Source organism: Lissotriton vulgaris, chromosome 3_1 (genome assembly GCF_964263255.1).
Source record: "Lissotriton vulgaris chromosome 3_1, aLisVul1.2, whole genome shotgun sequence".
NCBI classification, from domain to species: domain Eukaryota; kingdom Metazoa; phylum Chordata; class Amphibia; order Caudata; family Salamandridae; genus Lissotriton; species Lissotriton vulgaris.
In genome coordinates, this window is record NC_141689.1 from 891,914,704 (window position 1) to 891,942,525 (window position 27,822).

The window sequence follows — 27,822 nt, forward strand, 5'->3', positions numbered from 1 at the left end:
AGGGGGGATGTTACCAATGAGCCTTGCTGCTGCGTTTTGTATAGTTTGAAGTTGGTCAATGAGATATTGGGGGGCACCGGCATAAAGGCTGTTGGCATAGTCAAGGTGTGCAGTGATGAGAGCCTGGACCACTGTTTTACGGGAAGACTGGGGGAGATAGGGAAAGATCTTCCTGATCATACGCAGTTTATTGAAACAAGCCGCCGCTACTTTATTGACCTGGGTTTTCCCGGACAAGGTGTTATCAAATATGAAGCCCAGGTTACGGGCTGATTGCACTGGTATAGGAGGTGGATTAAGAACGGTGGGCCACCATAAAGTTGCAGGGGGAGTAGATTTCTGGCTGAAAAAGAGAACCTCCGTTTTTTCAGTGTTGAGGGCGAGATGGTTAGCAGCCATCCAGGTGCAAATGTTGCCAAGGCAGTTTCGAAAGTTGGAGAAGAGGGAGTCAGAATGGTCTCTAAATGAAAAAACAAGCTGAGTATCATCAGCATAAGAGACCACCCTGACTCCCCAAGACTCAACTACCCTGGCAAGAGGGGCCAGATAAACATTGAACAATAAAGGGCTCAAGGCTGAGCCCTGGGGCACACCACACAAGAGGGGTTTGTCTTCGGATTGAAATGGATGTAACAATACCCTTTGGGTCCGTCCGGACAGAAAGGATTTGATCCATGCTAGGGCAGTGCCATCAATCCCCAGCTGTTGTAGTCGAGATGTAAGAATGACATGGGAAACCGTGTCAAATGCAGCGGATAGGTCGAGGAGGACCAACATGGCCTCCTCACCCCTATCCACTGATTCCCTGATTGTCTCGGAGACTTCCAGCAGCGCTGTCTCGGTGCTGTAACCGGTTCGAAAGCCGGATTGAGAATCGTGTAACAATTTATTTGTTTCCAAAAACTGGGCCAGTTGTTTCTGAACTACTTTCTCCAGCACCTTAGCTGGCTTAGGCAAGAGCGAGATGGGTCGGTAACTGCAGAATAGAGAGGGATCGGCGTTGGGTTTCTTAAGAATGGGAAGTAGCCTAGCCTGTTTCCAAACCGAAGGAAAATGACCCTGGGTCAGGGAGGAGTTCCAGATGGAGAGGAGGGGATTAATTAAGACAGGGGCAAGATTGCCCATCACTTTAGCAGGTACTGGGTCTAAGGGTGAGCCAGACTTGACTTGATGAAGTAGTGATAGGGCAGAGTCAAAGGGTAATTCGCTAAAGGAATTAAACAAACAGTGTGTGATGTGAGAAGGATCTGGAGGTGGGTTGGGCGAGACAGAGACAAAAGAGGAGGCGAGTTTAGTAATTTTGTCCTGAAAAAAATCAGAGAGTCCGTTGCATAGGTCTTGGGTAGGAATGCATTGGGTTTTGATGGCCAAAGGGGTAACAAAATCCTTCACAATCGTGAAGAGGGTTTTGGACGAGTTCTGCGCCTGTTGAATGAGGTTTGAGAAATATGTTCTCATGGAGGAGCGTTTGAGCGTTTGAAATTTATTTAAAGCAGATTTATAAGCCAGTTTAGCCACTGGATCATAATTCTGGCGCCATTTGCGTTCCATCCTTTTGCATTTACTTTTTTCCTCACGTAACAAAGGGGAGAACCAGGGGGCCGAAGGGCGAGATCTGGCAGACGCCATGGGAGCGAGAGGAGCAATGGAATCAAGTGCTGAGGTGAGGGCAGAATTGTATCTTGCCGTTTCCTTGTCCAGATCTTCCGTCTGATTAAAGTGGTACTGAAATCGGGAATCAATAGCCTCGCAGGTAACCTTGGTCCATTTACGACCACTGTCTCTGTTAAGGGAAGAGGGAGGGGGAAGGGGAGGCCTGGCGATATGAAAGGGGATAAGGAAATGATCAGACCATGTAAGGGGACGTGAAGGAAGAACAGTAATGCCAGGGTGATTTGAAAAAATCTGATCAAGTGTATGACCAGCTTTATGCGTGGGACCTTTAACTAATTGGGACAAGGTAAGTCCTTGTAGGGTTTCCAGAATTGAAGAGGCTTGAGCAGAGGAAGGGTTATCAATATGAAGGTTAAAATCTCCCAACACTGTAAAGTGCGAGTGTTTGAGGGAAAAGTCCGCAATGGAGTGCATCAAGGCATTGAGAGAGGATGCAGTAACGGGAGGGGGGTTATATACCAGGATACCGGCAAAAATAGTGCATGCGGCGTCTTTGATTGTAAAATACATGGCCTCGATAAGACCGAGGTTAGCAATTTTAGTAGTGCTCAGTGTAAGGTGGGATTTTGCAATTATCGCGAGACCCCCTCCAGGTTTGGTGTTATCTCGATTAATGCCTAGTAATCGGAAACCAGGGGGAGTGGCCAAGTAGATGTCTGGCATGGATGAGTCTTTTAGCCACGTTTCTGTGAGAAATAATATGTCCCACTTGTGAGTATCTAACAGCAGCCAAATGTCCGAAGCGTGTGCAGGAAGAGACCGGCAGTTAATTATGGCAGCATGTAAGGTAGATAGTGAAGAGCAATGAGCGCCAGTATTGGGTGGTGGAAACCGTTTAATAAAGGCGGGAATGTGATGGTTACAGCAAAGACACGAATAAGAGAAGGTGTCCAAGCTGTGGGGATTACAATATTTAGGCGGATTACATGTGTTGCGCCGTAGGAGTACAAGTTGCTCTGAGGACCAGGTGATCAAAGGGGAACGAGAGGCAGGGGGACTGGCGCTGGGCGCGGGTCCGGCGCGGACGGGCGCGGACGGGAGAGCCCCTTCCTTTTATCCATGTCTTGCTGGGGGTGGGAGGAGGGTGGGAGGCGTCCAGGAGCTGGAGCGCTACCCTGCCTCCCCCCAAGATGGCGGTTCCGCTTTTCCCAGCCGGCAAGAGCGCTGTGCTCGGCTGCACCGGTGGAAGGATGAAGATCGGGACCCCTGCGACGAAGAAATCTCGTCAAAACAGGCAGGCGGTCAGTGTCCGATTTTTAAGAAGCCACAATTAAAATATATACAAATTTTAAAAGTGTCGGTCAGTGCGACTGTACACAAGTCTTGAATCACCACGCATACAGTTTTAAAGGTTTAAATTCATACACTCTCACATAAAGGTCCGTTTTTTAAAATTAGAAATAGAGAAATGCCCCCGGCTTCCGCCTCAGGGGAAAAACAAGTAATCTGTTTGAGCTATCGCCGAGACTCCTTATGTAGTGAGGGAGGGCGGGAGGCGTCCAGGAGCTGGAGCGCTACCCTGCCTCCCCCCAAGATGGCGGTTCCGCTTTTCCCAGCCGGCAAGAGCGCTGTGCTCGGCTGCACCGGTGAAAGGATGAAGATCGGGACCACTGCGACGAAGAAATCTCGTCAAAACAGGCAGGCGGTCAGTGTCCGATTTTTAAGAAGCCACAATTAAAATATATACAAATTTTAAAAGTGTCGGTCAGTGCGACTGTACACAAGTCTTGAATCACCACGCATACAGTTTTAAAGGTTTAAATTCATACACTCTCACATAAAGGTCCGTTTTTAAAAATTAGAAATAGAGAAATGCCCCCGGCTTCCGCCTCAGGGGAAAAACAAGTAAACATACCCTCTAATCAGGCAAATAGATATGCAGACATAGTACACTAAAAAGTTAATATACCTTGAAAGAAAAATCCGATCAAGCTTTTCCAATGCGGTTGTGTGCAAAACATTGTCTATCTAAATGTAATAAATAAAACAACGCAGTCTAAAGAAATATTGCATAAATTCATACATTTACCCATTGATCATTCCATCTGAGTAGCCCAAATGTTCAGCAAAGGATTCCTGCAAAATATAACCAAAAGTAGTTTATATAGTTTGTTTCCTCCGACTTTGGTATGTTGTACACCATACAGCAAATAGGAAAGGTGATATCAACAGAGAACTAAAATCTAACTGTAGACCTACTAAAATGTTAACGAATATTAAATGTAAGCAAAGCTTCAAATTCATCGGATGTATTTTGAAAAGCCAAAAAGCGGGTCTTGGTAACAATCTAATAAACAAATGTCAATATCTGTCAAATGTGTGCCTAATCTTTAATAGCACTTCCTTTTTCTGGTCTCTCTAAGCATTATGGCTCTTATAGCTGTATATTTCACAGATGAATCTTGCATAGTTAAATTATTACATCACAGTTACAGGTAGAAAAAGCAGAAATAATGATGTCCTAATGAATTGTGGTCGGTGTAGTCACTTCCGTGGTAAACATGCCAAATTTGTGCTTCAATTTAACTCCTAATGAACAAGTTATTTACCTCTTTTAACACTCTTTCTGGTAGATACGTTATCTAATGGCAGATTCTTCACCTTTAGAATATTCCCCAGACACCAGATTGTATCTGGATAATTACACAGCAGTGCTCCCGCACACTGCTAGTTGAGATGTCCTTGTTCCACTTCGAAAGTGACGAAGCGGAGACACATATAGGTGCCACCCTGTGAACCAACCAATGCCAGTTTTTTATTGACTCTTTCTGCATCCTTGAATGCAGAGCACAAGACCATTGTCAATACCAGCTTGCTTGCACATCTCTCATTTGGGAACTTTTTAGATGGTTAAAGAAGACCACTCCTCAGAACAGAGAAGAGGGAGGGCAGTGAGTAATCTGCGGTTAGATAAGACTATATACCAGAAAGAGCATTACTGAAGCTAAGTAACTTGTTCTTTTAATGGAAGATTCCTCCCCTTTAGGAAAGAAACCAAAGCAGTACTTTCCAAGGAGGAGGACCAGTGCAGTGGGCGTCCACCAACAAGTCCTGCAGCAAACAGGTAAAATACCCCTCCCGTTGTTATGTGTGTGGACCTTAGAGTTGGGAAGTTTGATATAGTTAAAGCACTCAGTTCATACATAGTACTGTCCTACAGAGCTCAGGTGATGGGCAACGCACTCACCATCTCCTCACAATGACGACACATAACAAATATACGATCTGCACCTGGAACGTGCGTGGAATGGGCTCGGTGTATAAAAGACATAGAATATTGGCACAATTGAACAGGAGAAAGATCTCCATTGTATATCTGCAAGAAACCCACCTAAATGGGGCGGAAGGGTCTAAACTACATAGGAAGTGGAAGGGTCAATTATTTGCCACCACATACTCAGCCTTCTCTAGAGGGGCTGCTATTTGGATGAGGAACTCAGTTCCTTTTAAATTAATAGAGCAACGGATAGATAAGGAGGGTTACTATGTGTTTGTACATGGGCTACTAGACAGCCTCCCTTTGCTGCTGGGTTGCGTCTACGCCCCCAATACTTAGCAAGCGAAGTTCCTTACCTACCTTAGCAGAGTGTTATCAGACTGGTCTGAACACGGATGGATCCTAGGGGGAGACTACAATGCGGTCCTAGATATCTCACTAGATAGGTCTCACCCCCCACTGCACGCCACCGACAGCAGAAAGCAGTCGGAGGCATTAGCGCATTGGGCGGAGTGCTGGGAACTGAGAGACGCTTGGAGAATCAAACATGCAGGACATAGGGAGTATACTTTTTACTCACCGCCACACAGGCTACATACCAGAATAGATCGCTTTTTCTGTTCGACTAAATTATTGGGGTCCATTAGCTCGGCAAATCATATGGGGAAGACACTGTCTGACCACAACCCAGTAGAGATGACATTACAATGGGGGAGGATCCCAACCCCAATCCCAACCTGGCGTCTACCATCAGAGGTACTGGAGGATCAGGTCTTTAGAGCAACTACTTCGGAAGCCATAACAGCGTTCTTTAATGAGAATGCAGGCACAGCTAGCACCAGACAAATATAATGGGACGCCTTTAAGGCAACCATAAGGGGAGTGGCCATAGGCACTAAAATAAGTATGCGTCAGTCTGTGGTGGAAAAACTCACGGAGGTAGAGGGCAAGTTGACTATGCTGGAAAGTGAGGCTGCAGGTACAAATGAACAGCTCACCCAACTCCAATAGGCTCATATACAACACGCGGAGCTACTGGAGGAGCTCCAGATCATTGATTATAGGGAATACACATCTAAACAGCACACTCAGGCCGACAAATCGGGCCCATTTCTAGCAAGCATGGTGCATAATGCACCCATCTATAGCCCCTTAGTGGAAGTGCATGATCAGTCGGGAGGAATGGCCACTACCCAATTGGACATAAATACCGCCTTTAGAGACTATTATTCACACCTATACGGCCCACACCCACCGATGCAGAACATGATTTTTGACTCCTTTGTTGAGAACCTACCTTTTCCCCAACTCACGTCCACGCAGCAGGATGACCTAACGCGCCTCATCACGACGGCAGAAATCAGACATGCAATTAAAGCCTTGCCACGCAATAAAACCCCTGGGACTGACTGTTTACCGGCTGAGTTTTATATTACGTTTATTGACTTATTAGTCCCACAGCTGCATCTCCTATATCAAGAATCACTAGCGACTAGTGCCCTGCCCCCTACGACCTTCCAGGCACTAATAGTCTCCCTTTTAAAACCTGGTAGGGACGGATTGCACATACCAAATTATAGACTGCTGTCATTACTAAACACAGACTATAAAATTCTTAGTAAGCTGTTAGCTATAAGACTGAATCACTGTATCCCAACATTTATACATACAGAACAGTGCGGTTTCGTGCCGGAAAGGAGCACGGCGCTCAATCTTAGGAGATTTAGCCGAATAATGCTGCATGATGATGCACGAAGTGGTGTGGAGGGTTGAGTCTCCTTAGATTTAAAGCAGGCATTTGACTCCCTGCGCTGGGATCATATGTTTGCCGCATTGGCGCATTTTGGTGTACCATCTGCATATTTGTCATGGGTAGGCCTCTTGTACCTGCAATCCAACGGCACGAGTCAGCACCAACAGATGTATTTTTGGACGGTTCACGATAGCTAGAGGGACGCGACAGGGATGCCCACTATCACCCCTAGTTTTCATTTTGGCACTGGAGCCCTTACTGCATAGGCTCCGTGCCTTAGCTGCACCGCGGGGAATAACACGTAACCACATAACGCATGTAGTGTCGGCATATGCGGACGACATCATATTATACATTAAGGACATGACGGACAGCCTCGCCCCTATACCCACCATCTTTGAAACATTCAGTGAAATATCTGGGCTGACTATAAACGAGTCTAAATCCTATGGATATTTTTTTAGTGGCACAGCAGGGGATGCTCAGTTGCAGTTTCCCCCGCATAGGTTTCAGATCGCGCCCACAACATTTAAATATTTAGGATACAAATATACCGTGACACGCGAGACCTCCTGGATGGCAATCTGGGCATGGCGCTTACAGCCCTTAAAGCTTAAATACAATTTTGGACCACTCTGCCGCTGTCGATAGCAGGGAGGATAACCATTTCCAAAATGGTGGTAGTGCCCCACTTCATATACTTCTTCACGAACCTCCCGCTCTTAATACCGGTGAGCACCTTTAAATTGATGAACACAATGTTGACAGAGCTGATTTGGGGCTCAGGGAGACGTCGAGTTAGCCTCGCTAAATTACAATTACCGACCTCACAAGGAGGTATGGGAGTCCCGGATCTGGCGACATATAGCTATGCCTGTCAACTGCAATGGTTGGCTTACTGGCTGGCAGGTCGTAATCTCCATGAGATAAATGTGACCATAGCTGACAGAGACCGGGGAACCATACATAGACTGTTATTACCGGGTATCACTCTTCCCCTAGTTACACCACACTTACTGCGCCTCGCAATTAGCTTCTAGAAAAGCGCTATTAGATACACAGGCACAAAGACCCCTTATGCACCCACCGTACCATTACTTGGGCTGCCCCTCAGGTCAGGGATACTTACGGAGTGCGCGCTCCAGCCGTGGAATGATTCAGGCGTTGCAAATATAGGTGACTTCTTTGCCGATGGCAGGCTCATGACCTATGTGGAATTTGCATGAGCACACCAGACTCCTGATGCTTTGTTTTTACTGCATGCACACGTAACACACTACATTAGCACAACCTGGGCGCGGGATGGAGTTGAGACATCTACAAACTCGCTCCTCACCATGCAATACTTAATGGGGAATGGAAGTCACCTGACGAAATGGTTGGCGAATGGGATACGCGCTGGCAGGGCGATCTCCTTACAACCCATTCGGGAAAGATGGGACCGGGACATGGGACGAGTGTTCAGTGATAAGGAATGGGACAAGATACTGAAATTCCCCAAGCGGGTATCACGGAACCCTAAATGTAAGTTCATACAATTAATGATTCTGCACAGGGCGTACCTTACCCTGCACCGGCTGCATATTATGTTCCCTGGTGCTGCTGATACATGTCCTCGGTGCTTGGTATCGAATGCTGATTTGCTGCATATATTGTGGTCATGTCCCAGATTGGGTCATTATTGGGGAACATAAGGCCCTGAATACGATCGCCCCCGCAAGACCGTACGCCTCCCAGCAATATTGTATACTAGGCCTAGGCCCTAAAGAAAAAAGGAAAAGTCCTTCAACACGGTTCGTGGATTTGGCCCTCCTCTTGGCTAAAAGAACAGTAACCACACGCTGGAAGTCTACCAGACCCCCTAACCCTATGGACTGGCATGGGGAAGTGGCATGGTGGGGGAAAGTAGAAGAAGCTGAACTGCAGAGGGAGGAGTGCAGGGGATTGCCTTAGACACACAAATCAATGGAATGGCAGACATTACTTCTTGAAGCATTTGATGTCACCGAGTAGTTGAAGGCACGTTGTGTCGTTGCTAGGGACTATAGTGGTGTTGAGGCACAGAGCAATATGTCCACTCCCCCCCCCGTTATAATCGCACACTGATGAGTGCAGTATTTATTGGAGATAACTGTAGATAACGTAGACAATATAGGTGGAGAAAGGTGAGGATGTTAATGTAACAAATGTCGCTAGCCCAGGCATGTATACAGTGTACGATTAAAACAAACTGAGTGCGATGGAAAGTTGTGGGAGTGGGGGTTTACGTTATTGCACGAGATTATATGTATGTATAAAGAAAACTGCATTCTTTCTTTTCCTCATATCCTTTCATATACAGTATGTTATGGGCAGAGTCCACCCTCTATGATTTAAATTGTTGTAATACTGTGACAGATAATGCAGAACAATAAAGATATATAAAAAAAAATGAATACCCCTCCCGTTGGGCCCAGTTGGCAATGCAGTGATTTGTAAAAGTGTGCATTGATGCCCATGTCTTGGCCAGGCAGATGTCAAGAACAGGCACTTTGAGTGATAATGCAGCGGTAACAGCTCCAGTCCAGGTGGAATGAGCCCTCTTCAGAAACTGCTACTTGGTCAGTGCAGAGTAGATGTCAATGCGGAAGACAGTCCACCTTGACAGAGTTCTTTCCTGGACTGCATTACATTTCTTGTCCCCAAAGAACACCACCCGATAGTCTTTGCCTTAGGGAACCCTACATAGAGTGGTCTGTCCTACGGTGAACCTTAGCATGATCAATATAAAAGTTCAAGGTTCTTTTTGGGTCTAGCCAGTTGAGTCTCTTCTCCTTTTTCAAGGGGTGAGGTGTGGCAAACAACACTGGGATGGTGAAGGATTGCCCAATGTAAAAAGGCATCACAACTTTAGCCAAAAAGACTGCAGTGGTCCTCAACACCATTTTGTCTGGAGAATAATTTGGTGTAGAACAGCTGCACCGAGCTAGCTTGGAACTTTACTCAGGCAACATTCTGCGGTATTCGCAATGATGATGACGGGTTTGAGATTCAGAAGACACAATAAGCAGCTACCATTGGCTCGAAGGGGGTACACATGAGAAACAGCACAACTAAATTAAGATTCCACAGTGCCATCACAGATTGTGAGGGGCCATATGTCAAATTTATAATAAACTGCATCACAATAGGTGGTTTAAACCAGGGCATTTGGTCCCGCAAGGCGTAAAGGGCTGACAAATAACCTGTAAAGGTGGCCACTGAACGACATTGCTGGGGCAAAGGTAAAACAAACACAAGAAAATACAACAGTTTAACTGTAGGGGTATGTGCACCGTGGACTCCATGCTATGTTACAAATTTGTTCCAGCGCCCTACAAAAATAGATTTTGTAGAGGTATGCCCAGCTAAAAGGAGGACCTCCACAACCTCAGGAGGTAGATCAAATACAATCAACTGCCACCACTCAGACTCCACGCACTGAGGTGTAGATTGCGCAGTTTCGGGTGCAGAACCCTGCCCTGCTGCTCCTTCACAAAGAACCTTCCAAGGCAGCAGCCTGATGGAAGGACAGATGCTCATGTCCACAGGTTGCGGGTACCACACTCTACTGGCTGGCTCAATCCAGAGTCACTAGAATGACTTGGGAGCAGTCGTTCCTGATCATCTTTAGAACTTGGGGCAGGAGAACCAGTGGTGAAAAGGAGCACAGGTGTCCCGTGCTCCACTCTAGCCTGAATGGAGCTCAAATAGAGAGCATTATGAGGCTCCTATGACCGAAAGTTTTGAAACTGCACTTTCTTGATTGTGGCAAAAGGATCCAGTCAGGGCTATCCCCAATGTCGGAAGATGTCCTGGACCACCTCGGGATGTGCAAGGTATTGCCAACTGAGTTGGTCCACCCTGGTGTTTTAAGATCTCACTAGGTGGTTCATAATCTGGGAGATAACCTGACTCTCCAGCAAATTCCAGAGGCACAGCCTCTTGGCACAGGACCCCCACTACTCCCTAATTGTTGCAGTACCTCATGCCGGGACTGCGGTGGTACTGCAAAGGTATATCCATTAGAGATGCCTACACTTCCTCAGAAAAACCGTTGGATCTCATCCACAAGTGGCTGTGGAGCACCACACTAGTGCCCACCACACATTCCAAGCAGTCAGGAGTATCAAGACCAGCCTTAGTGACACATTTTTCGATGCATCCTAGCCAATCTGAATGATTTGAGCCGAAGATTCCTGAAACTCCTCCGGGACCGCTGGAAAGATCTTGCTGGCCATTTCTGAGAGGGCATATAGCAGCCTAATAGGCAGACCATATTGACTGACCTCAACACCAAGCTGATGGAAGATAACATCTGCTTCCTGAATGCCTCAATCCTGTTCTATTTCCTGTTTGGAGGGGTTGGGGAGACACATTAGGATTGACTTTGCTGGTGGAAGCTTGGACCACAAATCTCAGGCGTTAGGTGCTACGTAAGGAAGTTCAGGGCCTTGGCATTGGTCTGTGGCGTAAAGCCACCTGCCTGTTCACCAGTGGGCAAGAGCAAGGCTTTGCCCAGGTGCCATAAGGGACTTCACTAAATGGAAGTAAGGGATCAGATGAGGCAGGTCCAAGGTGCAAAATCTCACTAAGGAAATTTATATTGACTTCAACGGAAGGCAGCTATAGGTTCAGGATCTCCGTTGCATGCCTACTCACTATGGTAAATAATGCATTCTCCTCTGTTGTGTGTCCAAGGGGTGAAACCAACCCTTTGTCAAAGGAGGTATCCAGCCCACTAGCTTCCTGTAAGTCCATATAGATATCATAATCATAGTGTGGGGGCAAATAACCCCCATCATCACCATAGTCATTGTCAGTGTGATATGCTTGTTCCATTGTTCCCCTCAAGAATATCAACCTTTCCCCTTTAAGTTTATAGTACTTATTACCTTGATTCTGTTTGAGAACCCAATGTTGTCATCTGGCAGTTGCTGGATGTCGATCTGTGGATGAGGTTAATAAACCCACCTTCACATCTTGATTATCTCTGTTTGCTTCTTTATGTGGAAAATACCACATTTATTTGGCGACGATTGGCTGATAACCTCAACAGGACGACACAGGACCAATCCCTGCTTTCCTCCAGCGGCTGATTAAAACAAAAAACGAAGTGTGGTCTTCGCAGCGGCAGTTGGGACATGAAAATGTAATTTTGGACAGACCTTAGATGAAAGGATTCGAGATCAGTTTGTCCTCAGGTGTGCGCATGATGACATAAGGAAAGAACTTTGGCTTAAAGATGAACCTCCACTCGAAGAAGTTTTAGTAATTGCGAAACAAGTTGAACATATGACAAAGTGTGTTGGTGAATTGAAGAAGGAGAAAGAGAAGCCATTTTCTTCAGACACAAAAGAAGAAACAAAAGTAGAGGAAACTATTTGTCAACTTAAAAAACAAGAAAATATAGTAATACAGGAAAAACAAAATACTTTTCCGAGCACTTCTAATCTTAGTATGAGTAATACGTTTTCGTGTTTTAGGTGTGGACAAGTCACTCATCTGGCTAATTCACCTATTTGTCCTGCTCTAAAAGTTGTTTGTAACCAATGTGGTAAAAGAGGACATTATGCTAAATTTTGTAGAACAAAAATGAATAAGGGTGATAATTTTAAGAAGAAATGGTCTCAACCAGTATTAAGATCGGTTTGTTCATTTTTTCATGATGCATCTCTCCACAGCAATCCGTCTTCTAACAAGTCTGATCATCCTTCTCATTTTGTTTCTGTTGATAATACAATGATAAATTTCAAATTTGATTCATGTTCAAAAATAACAATAATTGATGAGAAGTTGTTTAACGAAAATTTTAGCAAAAAGGTGAAATTGTTGAAATGTGATATTTCTCCTTTAGGTTATAGTGACAAACCGATTAGAATGTTAGGTTTCTTTATGGCTGAGATAGAGTTGGGTAGTCACATCATTGTTGGCAAAGTCTATGTAGCAAAAAAAGGTGATGCACTGTTAGGGTGGCTTCATCAACGCCAACTTGGAGTAAAACTTGATCCGAATGCTTCTCCACAAGTTCAAATTCAAGAAGTTATTGATTCTGATTCAGTAAAGAGTAGTGATAATTTGGCCAATACCTTAGCGATACAATTCCCAAATGTATTTGGAGAAGGCTTGGGATGTTTACGTGGGTACAAACATTACATTAAGTTGAAAAATGACACTGTTCCGGTTACAGCAATAGTAAGGAGGATTCCGTTGATGGAACAAACCAAGGTTCAAGAAGAATTAGAGAAACTGGTAACGAATGGGATAATAGTGCCTGTTGAAGCAACTGAATGGCTTGCTCCTGTTGTAATTGTTAAGAAACCGACAGGAGAAATTCGCTTATGCATAGATTTAAGATCTTTAAATAGAGAAGTTGTTGTAGATAGATTTCCTCTTCCCAACATTGATGAGATGGTTAGTACACTGGAAGGGGCGAGGTATTTCACCACTCTTGATTTAGCTTCCGCTTACCACCAGGTGGAACTAGATGAGTCCTCCCAAGATTTGACTGCCTTTATTACACCTATGGGCACTTTTAAATTTAAGAGGATGCCTTTTGGTTCAGTTTCAGCAGCCTCAGTTTTTCAAAGGATTATGGCAAGAATTTTGATGGGGTTGATGGGTGTGAAGTGTTATCAAGATGATCTTTTAATTTATGGAAAAGATGTTCAAGAGCATGATAAACGTGTGCGTTCTGTGTTAATACGTTTGGATGAGGCAGGAATGTCTCTTAAAAAAGCTAAGTGAAAGTTTAGAGTAGAAGAAGTAAATTACCTAGGACATCGCATTACTGGTAGAGGTATTTTTCCAAAAAAGGATCTAGTTGAAACTATTGACAAAAGTAAAAGAACCTGTTAATAAGGAGGAGTTACTCTCTTTTCTTGGCATGGTAGAGTTTTATGGTAAGTTTATAAAAAATGTTGCTGACAAGACTCATAATTTGAGAAAGTTGACAGCTAAGAACGTGGTTTTTGAATGGTCACCTGAGTGCATGAGTGAATTTGTTTGTATCAAGAAAGAGTTAAGAAAAGCTCCTTCTCTTCATGCTTTTGTTCCTGGTCTTCCCACTGTTTTATTTACAGATGCAAGTGACAAAGGTCTTGGGGCTGTGTTGGTACAAAGAAAGGATGGTAGTGATTCTCTTATCTGTTGCTCATCTAGGGGTCTTAAAGGCTCAGAACTAAACTACTCTGTGATAGAGAAAGAAGCTCTTGCAATTTTTTGGGCATTAAGAAAGTTTAAAAATTTGATTTGGGGTTCAAAGATTTGCATTCTATCTGATCACAAGCCGTTGAGAGAGGTGTTCTTAAAAAAAGGTTTGGATGCTATATCTTCAAGAATTAGAAGATGGGTTGTTTCTTTACAGGAGTTTGATTTTGAGGTTGAGTACATTCCTGGTCTAATTAATAAATCTGCAGATTGTTTGTCTAGATTGGTAGATAAGGACAATGTTCAAGAGGATGATGCTGTTGGTTTTGATGAAAACATTAATGTATGTGAGGTTACTGATGGGGCAATTGAAGAATCTGAGTGGATGAAGGAGTTGGAGAAGGATGTTGAGATTTGTTGTGTTATGTCTTTGTTGAAGAGTAATTCTCGCTTGGAAAAACCTTGGTTATTGGTTTCGGATGAACTTTCTGTTACGGAGGGTTTGTTAACTCGTGGAACTAAACTTGTTCCTCCTCTTGGTATCAGAAACAAATTACTGTCACATGCTCATTCTGGCCACTTGGGTATTGTGAAAACTAAGGAGATACTTCGTTTGCAATTCTGGTGGCCTGGTATGGATCTTGAAATAGAAAGGTTAGTCAGGGATTGTGTGGAGTGCTGTGCTAGTGACAAGATCCTCAAGACGAGACAAATGCCCATGGTTAAAAGAGTGCTACCGAATCACCCTTGGGATGAGGTTTCCATTGATATTTTAGGTACATTATCTGGAGTTTCTGATACCCCCTATCTGATTGTTCTCATGGATCTTTATTCAAGGTGGATAAAAGTTTCTGCAGTGAGTGAGATTACCTCTAATTCTGTGATTAGGTTTTTGGAAGGTGTGTTCAACAAGGAAAGCTTTCCAAACAGTTTATTGTCTGATAATGGTCCTCAATTTTGTTCTTCTTTGTTTTCTGATTTTTTTTAAAAATGTGGAATTATGCATAAGAGATGTTCCTATATCATCGGGAAACCAACGGTGCCATTGAAAGAGTCAACAGAACTCTTAAGAAGTCTATACAGTTGGCTCGGTCTTCTGGTTTGAATTGGAAGACAACTCTTCAAGACAGGATTTATGCTTATCGAGTTGCTCCCCATTCGTCAACTGGAAGATCTCCTTTTGAGTTATTCTAGGGGAGAGTTCCAAATACGTTGTGGTGTCCAGGGTGGATGAAGAACAATAAGGGTTTGGTGGATAATGGGATTGGTGAGTGGAGAAGTAGAGAGCTAAACAAACAATGTGCTCGTAAAGAATATTTTGATAACCGTAAAGGTGTTGCGTTTCAGGATGTTAAAGTTGGTGACTATGTTAAAATTAAGACTCCTGTAGGGTACAAACCTTAGTCAAAATACACTGATGTAAGAGCTGTTGTTAAGGTTTTAAGAAATGCTGTTAAGACAGAAGATGGGAGAATGTGGAATAAGAGTCGTGTTGTTGTGGTTGACCCTAGTTCATTTGTTCATGATGCATCTCTCCACAGCAATCCGTCTTATAGCAAGTTTCTTCGTGTTAACAACAGTTCTTATAATAGTTCTGAGTTTTTGTCTTCTCACAAGAGGAGTCAAAGGATACGTAGAGCTCCTATTTATTTGAAAGACTATGTTTAGCTCCATGTACTGTTTTATTTTAAAAGTTGTCTTTTAGAGAATATTGTGTTTCTATTTTATTTGTAGGACCTTATTTATTTTCTTATCTCTGTTTTGTTAGGAAGGGAGATGTGTGATATGCTTGTTCCATTGTTCCCTCAAGAATATCAACCTTTCCCCTTTAAGTTTATAGAACTTATTACCTTGATTCTGTTTGAGAACCCAATGTTGTCATCTGGCAGTTGCTGGATGTCGATCTGTGGATGAGGTTAACAAACCCACCTTCACATCTTGATTATCTCTGTTTGCTTCTTTATGTGGAAAATACCACAGTGTGGTAGTTAAAAATCTGAGTCAAAAGGTGAGGAAGTGGCGGTGGAAGGCCTTATGGATGAGGAAGTGCTTTGTTTGAATCAGAGCTTTCGGAGGCTGGGTGGACTACAGCGGAGTCAAGGCACGACCATGGTCAAGGCAGTTTCACTTGAGGTCAGACTCTGGAGTCATAAGAGGATCAACTCCAGGAAGGGTGTTGGTGGAGAAAGGAGCAACGCAGATGTTGGAGCCAGAATGGATTTTTGCACCAGAGCCAGTGCAGAACCAGAAGTGAGTTCTAGGAGCACAGGCAGAGCTGATGACATATCCAACTTCAGTAACCCGACTGGAGGTCCAACGGATCCTTGGGGCCCAAAGGAGCACCAGAAAGAATGGAAAGAGTGCCAATAATGTGTTGTATAGCCTAATATAGCTTCTTTAAAGGCTTCAACCTGCTGCAGATTCGCCAATGGCCAGGGAAATTTGGGGCACAATCGAACCAGGTATGGAATAGACTATGCAATCAGGAGTAAGATTCATTGGCACCTTGGCACCCTCATCTTCTCTTTGGACATTCTGAATAGATACCACATCAGGTCAAACAGGGAAATCCAGCAGCATGTAACAAGCGAAATGGCCATTGTTCTCACTTTCGAATCCAAGCAATTGTGCTTTGCAGAAGTGTGAATGGAAGCCCCTATTGCCACATTAAAACATTTCCACCCCTGGATATGCAGCCTTGTCCTTTTTGTTGCCTAAATATCAGCTGGTCGTCAAACCTGATCGAATTTGTCCAGTCGCTAGCCCTTTGAGGGTCTAGCTGATGTAGCTACATGTCCTCAGTTGCATCTTCAGGGAAGATGCACCCGGAGAGGTCAAATTAATTTGTCTAACTCCAGACCTAGAATATTTAGGGGGAAATGCAAAGTTTTCCAAAACATGTTAAGAGGTTTACTATTTTAACTTCACTCCAGCAATATTTTGGAGAAAGCTAAAAATTCCACAAGAATTTTAAGAATAGGATAGGTCGAACATTAAGAATATGTACTGCAATATTGCTGCCCGAGGGTGCAGCTCAAGGCATACAACTAAGAATACCTTGGTGGGAAGGGGAGGAGGGAAGAAGGTGAAAAGAATAATGGAGAGTCCCAGATGGAAAGGGCTCACCACCTTAGACAGGAAAGCCCCTTTAGTCCCGAAAACCAGATATCTGGGAGGAAATAGGTGAAAGGAGGGTGAATAAATAGCACTTGCAGTTCACTGATGCAATGCACTGAAGACATGGCCACAAGGAAAACAGTTTTCAAGTTCAACATGCACAGTTGACAACTGAAAGAAGGGGATATAAGATTTCCCCCCGTCAAAAGTGAAGACCAAATTCAGATGCCAGTGTTGCCTGGCAAAGTGGCTAGGGGGAAACATATGTACGCTCCTTCAAAAACCTTAAAAGAAATGAAGTCTTGAACAAGGATAATTGGTTCAGAAGACAACAGAGGAAAAAAGCAGAAATACAACTTTTACTAGCACCCAATGCACACACATGCTTGGCTAAGCAAAGGAAAAACACAGCATATCAGACAGGTAAGCCTTCAGAGAATCTGCATGTGGCTCTGCACCCCACACTACAAAATGGTTCCATTGTCCAGAGTAGACTGATTTTGTGGATGGGTGACAGACTGGAAACATATAGTTGACATCCTCCAGAGGCAGATGAAAGAAACTCAGACGCCCACGCTCAATCTCCAGGCATGAAGGTGAAGACTCTGGAGGTTGGGGTACAGAACCTGCCTGACAGTGAGAGGAGATCTGCGTTGATACCACCTATGGCTGGGGATGCCACTCATGGTAGGCAGGATGATGCAGACTAAGGCTACTAGCTCTGTGTTTCCGAGACTCTGCCAGATGGTTGGCAACCTGTAGGATCCCAAGCACATTGCCCAAAACCCTGAATCTGAGGGTCTCTCAGCAGAGAAGATGAGACCATCCACACCTTCCTGCCTGCTGACATTACACATCGTGGTTGTGTTGTCTGTCAATATCTGGAAAGATCAGCCACAAAGGGAAAGCACACAGGCTTCAGGGCCAGGAGAACTGCCTGCAGTCTGAGCAAGTTCATGTCCTGAATATGCTCTTCGGGAGACCGAAGACCCATCTCCAGCTCCTCCAGATGTACAACCCAATACAATGTGGATGAGTCCGCCAATATAACAGTCACTCATGGTTGAGGGCAAAAGGACATCCCCTGCATCAGGTTCTCCTCTACCGACCACCAATGTCCCAGTGTCATTGAGATTCCAATGGTACTGATAGATCGCGCCCAAGTTGTAACCTGGAGGGACCACTGGAGAGCCCACAATGTGCCAGTCTGTGCATAACCCATAAGGTGCAGGAAGCCCGCAGACTTAGCAAGCGAAAAACTGTCAAGACTTAAACATGAGCTCCCTCCTGCTACTTCAGAATCATGTCCTGAATGTCCTGGATACTCTGAGTAGAAGAGAAGACTCTCAAATGTTGTATCTGATACTGCACCTATGAACAGAAGGTACTGAGAGAGCGCTAGGTGAGACTTGGACACTATGATAAGAAAAACGAGGCCAAACAGTGAGAATGTTGTGACCTTTAGGATGTCCAATACCAGCTGTAGCAAGTCCACCTTAAGCAGCCAATCGAACTAGTTACCTGCCTTTGGTAAAGCTTTTTCTGGTGGATAAAGCATCTGCCTGTGGATTCCTCACCTTTTCAAATACCCCAAGCTCAGTATTCCACGGAAACGTTTCTCATTAGCTCTCCCACATCAAGGAGGACGTCACAATGGAACAAATCAAAAAGCGACATGGCGTGGCGTCATCGGAGCTATAAGAAGACCTTGTCGGTGTGCGGACGTCAGTTCCACCCATTTTTCCGTGCTTTTGAGGCGAACTGGTGAATCAAAAACATTTTAACAAGTATACATAGTATACAGAACAATTTAAAGCCGGAAATTCTAAAATATAGACATTTCCTAGGGACAAGAATCACATTTCAAGACAGGGTTGTGTGCTTGCACCAACCCTGTTTTGCCTCTATGTCAACGGGGTAATCTCTCATCTGGATGGGGTCACCAACTCTGACGCTCCTAAATTGGCTGCTGAAAGGGTGCCGGCCATTATGTTCGCCGATGACGCCCTGCTGTTATCAAAGTCCGCAACGGGAATTCAATGTGTCCTTGATGGCTTTGCGGACTTCTGTGAGGGCCATGGCTTAGAAATTAACACTCTGGCAAAGGGTCCACGACCCCACCCGCCCTGTTTGTTGCAGTACAACATGGCAGTGGTGTTGTCCGTGGAACACCTGCACTACACTCCCTCGGACAGAGGGAAGGAATGCCTTCCGTGCTAGACGAATCGCCCGCAGCTCCAAAAGGTTGATATGGAGCCGGGACTCCACCGGAGACCAGAGACCCCTGATCTCCGTCTCTCCCATGTGGCCTCCCCAGCCCTGGAGGGATGCGTCCGTCACAACTACGTGCTACGGTTGGGGAAGGGAACGGGATCTGCCGCTGACCCAATCGCAGTCTGTGAGCCACCACTGCAGCTGTCTCGCAGTGCTCTCTGAGATCAGGACATGGTCGGACAGGTTGCCCTGATGCTGGGCCCACTGAAACTTCAGGTCCCACTGCAGAGCCCACATCCGCCAAAGGGCGTGATGCGCCAGAAGGATGCAGGAAGCCATCAGCCCCAGAAGCCGCAGCGTCAACCTGACCGAAACTCGGGATAAAGGCTGAAAGATTGGAATCAGAGCCTGTATATCCCGAACCCGCTGTTCGGGTGGGTAAACACGAAACTGCGCCGAGTCGAGAACCGCTCCGATGAAAAGGAGCTTCTGAGAGGGGCACAGGTGTGACTTCGGCACATTGATGGAGAACCCCAGCTGGTGCAAGAGGTCTGCCGTCGTCTGGAGGTGGCTGACGACTGTCTGGGACGAGCCCGCCTTCAAAAACCAGTCGTCGAGGTAAGGGAAGACTGAAACCCTAACCTGCGCAGATGAGCTGCGACCACCGCCATCACCTTCGTGAACACCCGTGGGGCGCTGGTAAGGCCGAAGGGGAGCAAGGTAAACTGAAAGTGCTCGTGGCCTACCGTGAACCGCAGGTTTAGCCGGTGGGCCGGCAGGACAGGGATGTGGAAATAAGCGTCCTGCAAGTCCAACGCTACCATCCAGTCTCCTGGGTACAGGGCAGCTAAGACCTGAGCCAGAGTCAGCATCTTGAACTTCTCCTTCCGGAGGAAGCCGTTGACGTTCCGTAGGTCCAAGATAGGGCGTAGGCCCCCTTTGCTCTTCTTGTGTACCAGAAAGTAGTGGGAGTAGCAACTACGTCCTACTTCTGGCCCAGGAAAGCGCTCGATGGCCACCTCGGCCAAGTGGGCCGAAACTTCCTCCTGCAGAAGCCGCAAATGATCCCCCGATACGCTGTGGTGTTGCGGTGGCATGGCTTGAGGGGTCGTCTCGAAGGGGAGGGAGTAGCCCCTTCGGACGATCTGCAGCAGCCACCTGTCCGAAGTAACAGGGCGCCAGTGAGAGTGGTGATGGCGAACCCGGCCCCCCCACTGGCGTCACATGGGCTGAAAAGCACGGACTAGGAGGGTTTAGAGGCGGATGCTGCGGGGGAGGGTGTGGACCGGCGATATCCACGGCCGCCACCGCGCTGGATGTTAGCCTGCGGCGTGTGGCTGGCAGCACGTTTGGGGGCACCCCTTCCTTGGCCATGAAAGGAGCGAAAGGCTCCCATTTGCTGGCGAGGGGCCGAGATTCCCAAGGACTTGGCCGTAGCCCTTGAGTCCTTAAAGCGCTCAAGCGCATGGTCTGCCTTGTCGCCAAAAAGGCGACGGCCATCAAACGGCATGTCCATCAATGTGTTTTGGACATCAGCCGAAAAGTTGGAGGACCTTATCCAGGCGTGGCGTCTAATTGCCACCGTCGTTGCCATCGCTCTACCTAGTGAGTCTGTGGTATCCAGCCCACACCGGATAGAATATCTGGCTGCATCCCGGCCCTCCACAAGGGCTTGGCCGAGTTTGGCCCGTACCTCTAACGGACACTCTGGCAGCAATTCAGCGACCGTATCCCACAGAGAGTGGGTTTAGCCTCCCAAGAGGCATGCGGTGTTGGAAGACCGCAGTCCCAGACTAAGGGAGGAGAAGACCTTTTTACCATACATCTCGTACCTCTTGGATTCCCTGTCCGGCGGAGCCGACGGGAATGCGGTCTGGGAAGTGGACGCCTGGATGACCAGGATTTCGGGGGTGGGGTGGGTGGACAGGAAAACTGGGTCGCCCGGGGCCGGGCGGTGGCGTCTGGCCACGTTCCTATCTACGGGCGAACCCGTAGCGGGCCTGGACCAAGTGCCCAAAAGAAAGTCGGTCAAGGCCTCATTAAACGGCAGCAGAGGCTCTGTCGGGCATGACTGCGGTTTAAGGACTTCAGTGAGGAGGTTAGTCCTCACAGCCGCGACGGGGAGCTCACGGCTCAAGGTCTTGGCAGCCCTCATCAACACCACACCGTATGTTGCCCCCTGCTCCGAAGCCACGGTAGGAGGCGAGACAAAACCAGTGTCTGGAGAGGTATCCAGACCACTGGCATCCCCAAGGTCACCTGTCCAGTCCTCTAGAGGCTGACACTCTCGGGTCAGAGGGTCCTCAGACCCCTCCCAATACTCCTCATCACCAATCTCCTGAAACTCAGGGGTGTCTACCAATGGAGCCGGTTTATTGATGTAAAACTCCAAGCGCCGTCGAAAGCGGTGCCCAGCGGTGCCGTTCCGACGTCGGAAACGGAGCGAAGGAGGCATCGGGGACGGCGCCGGAGGTGACACCTGATGGACCGACGCCGGGGGGGTCGTAAGGTCCACCGGCGACGACCCAGATCCCCAAGCGGGTCCAGTGGGGTGCTGCGGCCCGAAGGCGCCGGCGGCGTCAGAACCGTTGGGCCCTGCGGCGCCGGGCCCGAAGGCGCCGGCGGCATCAGGACCGTGCAGCCCTGGGGCACCGGCGGCGTCTGGGCCGAAGCCCCAGACCCACTATGGGCCCCAGACGGGTCCGCTGGGCCCGAAGGCCCGCGGAGCCCGTCGGAGGAGAGAGGGACCTCATGGCCATGAGGAAGCGCTCAATGTCCTCCGGCGTCGCTTCTCGCCCAGGGACCGGAGGGTGTGGGGCTGGACGTGACGCCCGCGACTCCGACGGAGCCACGCGGGCAGTGTCATCCGAAGCCCCGGCCGCGTCGCGCGAGCGTCAGGGGGAGTCAGAAGAGCGATGACGCCTCTTCGACTTCTTGTGCTTCTTACCTGACGACGAATTCGACCCGGAGGAGTGGTGCCGACTCTCTGAGCTGTGGTGGCTCCGACCCCGCGACCTGTCCCTCGACCTCCCGTGGGACCAGGACCTCTCGCGGCGCGGGGCCGACTGACGAGCTTTCGAAGAGAGGGCCCGGCAATCAGAGCAGGCCTTGTCGACGTGGTCGACGCCTAGACAAGTTAAACACAAGTGGTGAGGATCCGTGACCGACATCGTGCGGTCGCAATCCTCGCAGTGCTTGAATCCAGGCATACCTATGGCACAGATCGGAGTCATACGACTTCGAAAAGATGATCAAAAATGATCCAAAAAGTTAGTCAAAAAGTGACTAGAAGGACTGCTTTTTCCAGATCTGCGCTTGCTGGCGCGGAAAAAAGAAGAACTGGCGTCAGCACATGGAGGACTCGTCTAAGTACTCCGATGACGTCATCACGGCGCCCACGACGCAGACGACAGACGCGGAGCCACAGACGACGCCTACCGACGCGCAAGGGTACTGCTACGCATAAATATCTGGATCCAGTCTGACGCCTGGGGATATTCTAAGGTAAGGAATCTATCACTAACGTGTCTCTTTCAGATATATATATATATATATATATATATATATATATATATATATACACACACACATATATGCATCCAATCCTGGTTTGGCATAAGAAAGAACAGGCACTGACTCCGTGGATGAAGATCAAAGGTTTTTTATTTCCCAAAAAACGACCAGACGCGTTTCAGCGGACAAGTCCGCCTTGTTCACTACATCTGCTTACACCATGATGATGAGCCATATTTATACTAGTGCAAAGTGACTTGTTAAGGATCAGGTGAGTGACACAGGTAACATGTGACTTTTGGTAGACATGGAAGAGTTGGTGTCTCAAAAAAGTGCAAGTCATGTTAAAAAATAATAACAAAGGAATGTAAATAAATTCTTTACAGTTGTTGAAAATTAAAGTAATGCACTCTGATTCACTTGTGGCTTAGCTAGGCCCTTACTCCATTGCAATTTCAGTAAAGGAAAGAGGCCCGTTATTGTTGTGAGGCTCTAATTGCTCCTACGTGTGATAACAGACATGGAAGAGTTTATTTCCGTTACAAAAGACTTCCGCCCCTTCGGTTTCTGTAAGCTCTAAGATAGCAGGTGAGTCATTGTGTGTGTGTGTGATGCGTCTGTGTATGTTCCTCATTTGAACGTGCACAAGGCTGTTTGACGCGTCACCGTGTGCTAATGGTTCTTAAATGTGCCTTTTTGCCTTCTTCAGCGCCCAACACCAGATGCAGTCATCTTTGTGAGTTCTATCCTGCTGCCTAAATGTGCTGACGTGGCATCTACGCTTTCCAGGGATGGATTCTTCCCGTACCCGCCTCTCTTCAAGGGGGCGCCGAGCAGTTGAGGTATTGTACCTCTCTTTGGGCATTGTGCTTCCCGCAGTTTAGCCCCTGTTCATTGGACTCTCGGTTACTGGTGCTGTGACGGTACGAGGGGACTCGAGGACAGGCACGTTGAGTTTGGGACAGTGAAGGCTATCATCGTGTCCTGCCATTTGGGTTCCACAGTTGGGATTTTAACTTTCACCCTCCCCCCACTCTCACCTACCTGAGTTGCTGCCAACATGAAGCATCCTGGGAGTTGTAGTGCTGAACATTGGAACATCCTACAACAGGTGTGCAACATTGCTTTGGGGAGGAGCGGACCCACGTCAGCACATTTAGGAAGCAGGATAGAATGCACAAAGAAGACTGCATCTGGTGTTGGGCGCAGAAGAAATGCATTCACCGCCACTGGAGCTGTTTCCGTACTCAATAAAGCCTGTCTGACACGTTCCCCTCCGGGCTCCTGCTTCGTCTTTTTGAGGGAGTTTTTTGTATATATATATACATATATATATGACTCAACCTCAGTTTCCTATGCGCTGCAAATGGCACTAGCAGACGCGGTCAGAAAACAAATATATATATACACACACACATATATATATATATATATATATATATACACACACACACATATATATATATACACACACACACATATATATATATATACACACACACATATATATATACACACACACATATATATATACACACACACATATATATATATACACACACACACATATATATATATACACACACATATATATATACACACACATATGTTTAACCATAGGTTATAGACCATATATAGTTAGGAATTCGCATTTACAAAACCTTATTTTACTCACACAAAACCATTGAAATTCCATATATAGTTAGTTGCACTAACTATATATCGCGCACCCGCAATCCACTGCTGATGATGTCACATATTACATCATTCATGACATGGTCAGTGACATCACTGATGACATCACTGATGACATCTCAAATGACATCACTGATGACATCACTGATGACAACATCCAGTGACTGTATGTTTCTGTAAAGTTAAAATATGTCTTACATATTGAAGAATGAGTGGATGTATAAGTGTCTGGATGAAGGATTTAGTAGGTGCATGACTGACTGTATGAGTGAGTGATTAAATGTGTCTCACTGAGTGCATGGGTTAGTGACTAAACTGTCTTAATTTGTGCATCATTATGTCTGTTGTTCTGTAAACTGTTGCATGTGTTGATAAGTAGCTATATGAGTAACTATATGGGTTATTGATTGGTTGCCCAAGTATTTGTATGGGAGACTGAGTGTGTGTGTGTGGGTGGCTGGGAGGTGTATGACTCTGTGCATAGATGTGTGAGCAGTTGATTCACTAGATGTATGGTTTCAAAAGTGCATGTGGAAACAGCTGTATGGGCGGTTGACTGTGTGCATGAGTGTATTGGTGAGTGAATGGATATCTCAGTGCTACATGTCAAAGTAAGTACATATGTAAAACACAGTACATGTGAGAGTTGACATATATAAATAACTGTGCATAAGAGCCAGTGAATGTGTGAGTGGCTGTATGGATCATTGTGAACTTGTATCAGGGTTTGTATAAGAGAGTAAATATGTGTTAGTATATGTTTGAATAAGTAAAGTTTGTATAACTGTATAGTTGAGGAAATGGAGGTGTGATTGATTCTTTGCATGACTGACTAGGTGTGTGAGTAACTCCATGGATGAGTGACAGTCTGTGAGTGTCTGTTTACACTGATTGTATCTAAGGTTATATTAGAGTCTGAAGAGGTTCATCGTATTATCACATGAATGATATCATCAGTGATGTGATCAGTAATGTCAAATGAGATGTCATCAGTGATGTCATCAGTGATGTCATTTGAGATGTCATCAGTGATGTCATCAGTGATGTCACTGACCATGTCATGAATGATGTAATATGTGACATCATCAGCAGTGGATTGCGGGTGCGCGATATATAGTTAGTGCAACTAACTATATATGGAATTTCAATGGTTTTGTGTGAGTAAAATAAGGTTTTGTAAATGCGAATTCCTAACTATATATGGTCTATAACCTATGGTTTTTTCAGTGAATTTTCAAGGTTTTGTAAATGCTAATTCCTAACTATATATGGTCTATAACCTATGTTTTTTTCTGTGAATTTTCAAGGTTTTTGTAAATGCTAATTCCTAACTATATATGGTCTATAGCCTATGGTTTTTTCAGTGAATATATATATATATACATACATATATAAACATATATCATCTGTATATCTATATAAATACAAACATAAATGCATGCATACATATACTTATATGCATACAGATGCATGTTATTTACATGAAAGTTGAAAAAACACTAATAAAAGCAAAGCTAAAACGCCACCTCATTACAAACAGAATGGCTTTAACTTAAACGAGGGCGAGATCTATTGCATTTTCAATGCTTGTTTACTTTGGTTCCATCAAGAAGGCATTCAGATGTGTCACACATTTGCCATAAATTCTGAATGTTAGCACTCTAGTTGCACATTAGATCACTGTAGTAAAGCTACTGCTCACCAGGGACGTCTGCTGCTGGTATTCAAAGTGCATGTTTCAGTCTGCATGTCAGAATTTTTTTAATGAAATAGAAGAGGATTTGAGAAGTCACTCAAAATGATCCCTAATTTTTCTTTCTGAAGCACTAATCATACTTTCTATGGCAAAATTAACCCCCTCATGTTGTTCCTTTTTAAATTGAGTGTTTTCAGACTTACCACTTCATTCCAATCAAGATGGCTTCTGGTGTGCCATACTTTTGTCATAAGTAAGACTGTTAGCGCTCTAGTTGTTCTTTAGAACACTCTGGGACATTCTGTCATTGGGCTATACTTGGGGTACATCTGGGTGATATTTGGGCTACATTTAGGCTCTTTTGTCTCTGGTGGCCATCTTGGGAGACTGTATGTCAGAATTTTTTAATGAAATTGAAGAGGGTTTGAGAAGTCACTCAAAATGTGCCCTAATTTTTCTTTCTGCAGCACTAATCATAATTCATATGGCAAAATATACCCCCTCATTTTGTTCCTTTTTAAATTAAATGTTTTAAGAGTTACCACTTTATTCCAATCAAGATGGCTTCAGGTGTGCCATACCTTTGTAATAAGTAGGACTGTTAGCGCTCTAGTTGTTCTTTAGAACACTCTGGGACAATCTGTCATTGGGCTATACTTGGGCTACATCTGGGTGATATTTGGGCTACATTTGGGCTCTTTTGTCTCTGGTGGCCATTTTGGGAGACTGCATGTCAGAATTTTTTAATGAAATAGAAGAGGATTTGAAAAGTCACTCAAAATGTGCCCTAATTTTTCTTTCTGCAGCACTAATAATACCTTCTATTGCATAATATACCCCCTCATTTTGTTCCTTTTTAAATTAAATGTTTTAAGAGTTACCACTTTATTCCCATCACGATGGCTCCAGGTGTGCTATACCTTTGTAATAAGTAGGACTGTTAGCGCTCTAGTTGTTCTTTAGAACACTCTGGGACATTCTGTCATTGGGCTATACTTGGGCTACATCTGGGTGATATTTGGGCTACATTTGGGCTCTTTTGTCTCTGGTGGCCATTTTGGGAGACTGCATGTCAGAATGTTTTAATGAAATAGAAAAGGATTTGAGAAGTCACTCAAAATGTGCCCTAATTTTTCATTCTGCAGCACTAATCATACTTTCTATGGCAAAATATACCCCCTCATGTTGTTTCTTTTTTAAATTAAATGTTTTAAGAGTTACCACTTTATTCCAATCAAGATGGCTTCAGGTGTGCCATACCTTTGTAATAAGTAGGACTGTTAGCGCTCTAGTTGTTCTTTAGAACACTCTGGGACATTCTGTCATTGGGCTATACTTGGGCTACATCTGGGTGATATTTGGGCTACATTTGGGCTCTTTTGTCTCTGGTGGCCATTTTGGGAGACTGCATGTCAGAATGTTTTAATGAAATAGAAAAGGATTTGAGAAGTCACTCAAAATTAGCCCTAATTTTTCATTCTGCAGCACTAATCATACTTTCTATGGCAAAATATACCCCCTCATGTTGTTTCTTTTTAAATTAAATGTTTTAAGAGTTACCACTTTATTCCAATCAAGATGGCTTCAGGTGTGCCATACCTTTGTAATAAGTAGGACTGTTAGCGCTCTAGTTGTTCTTTAGAACACTCTAGGAGGCTGCAGTAGAACACAAAGGAATCAACTGACAGTCTCTGTCCTTGTTGGATGTACATGTTTTACTGAGAATGTCAGACTTCATTTTCACATGACTGAGAAAGATAATGTGAATTTACAGAA

The 27,822-nt window shown here is 45.4% G+C and overlaps 1 protein-coding gene across 4 annotated transcripts in view; it reads right to left on the minus strand.

Moving 5' to 3' along the window:
- The window catches only part of SMARCA2 (SWI/SNF related BAF chromatin remodeling complex subunit ATPase 2), a 1,892,118-nt gene that overhangs the window by 895,891 nt on the left and 968,405 nt on the right, over nucleotides 1-27,822 (minus strand). For all 4 annotated transcript variants that reach the window (XM_086961220.1, XM_086961218.1, XM_086961217.1 and 1 more), the window contains exon 23: nucleotides 3,704-3,750. In XM_086961220.1, coding sequence (XP_086817346.1) covers nucleotides 3,704-3,750 — 47 coding nt within the window. The remainder of the gene's footprint in view (nucleotides 1-3,703; nucleotides 3,751-27,822) is intronic.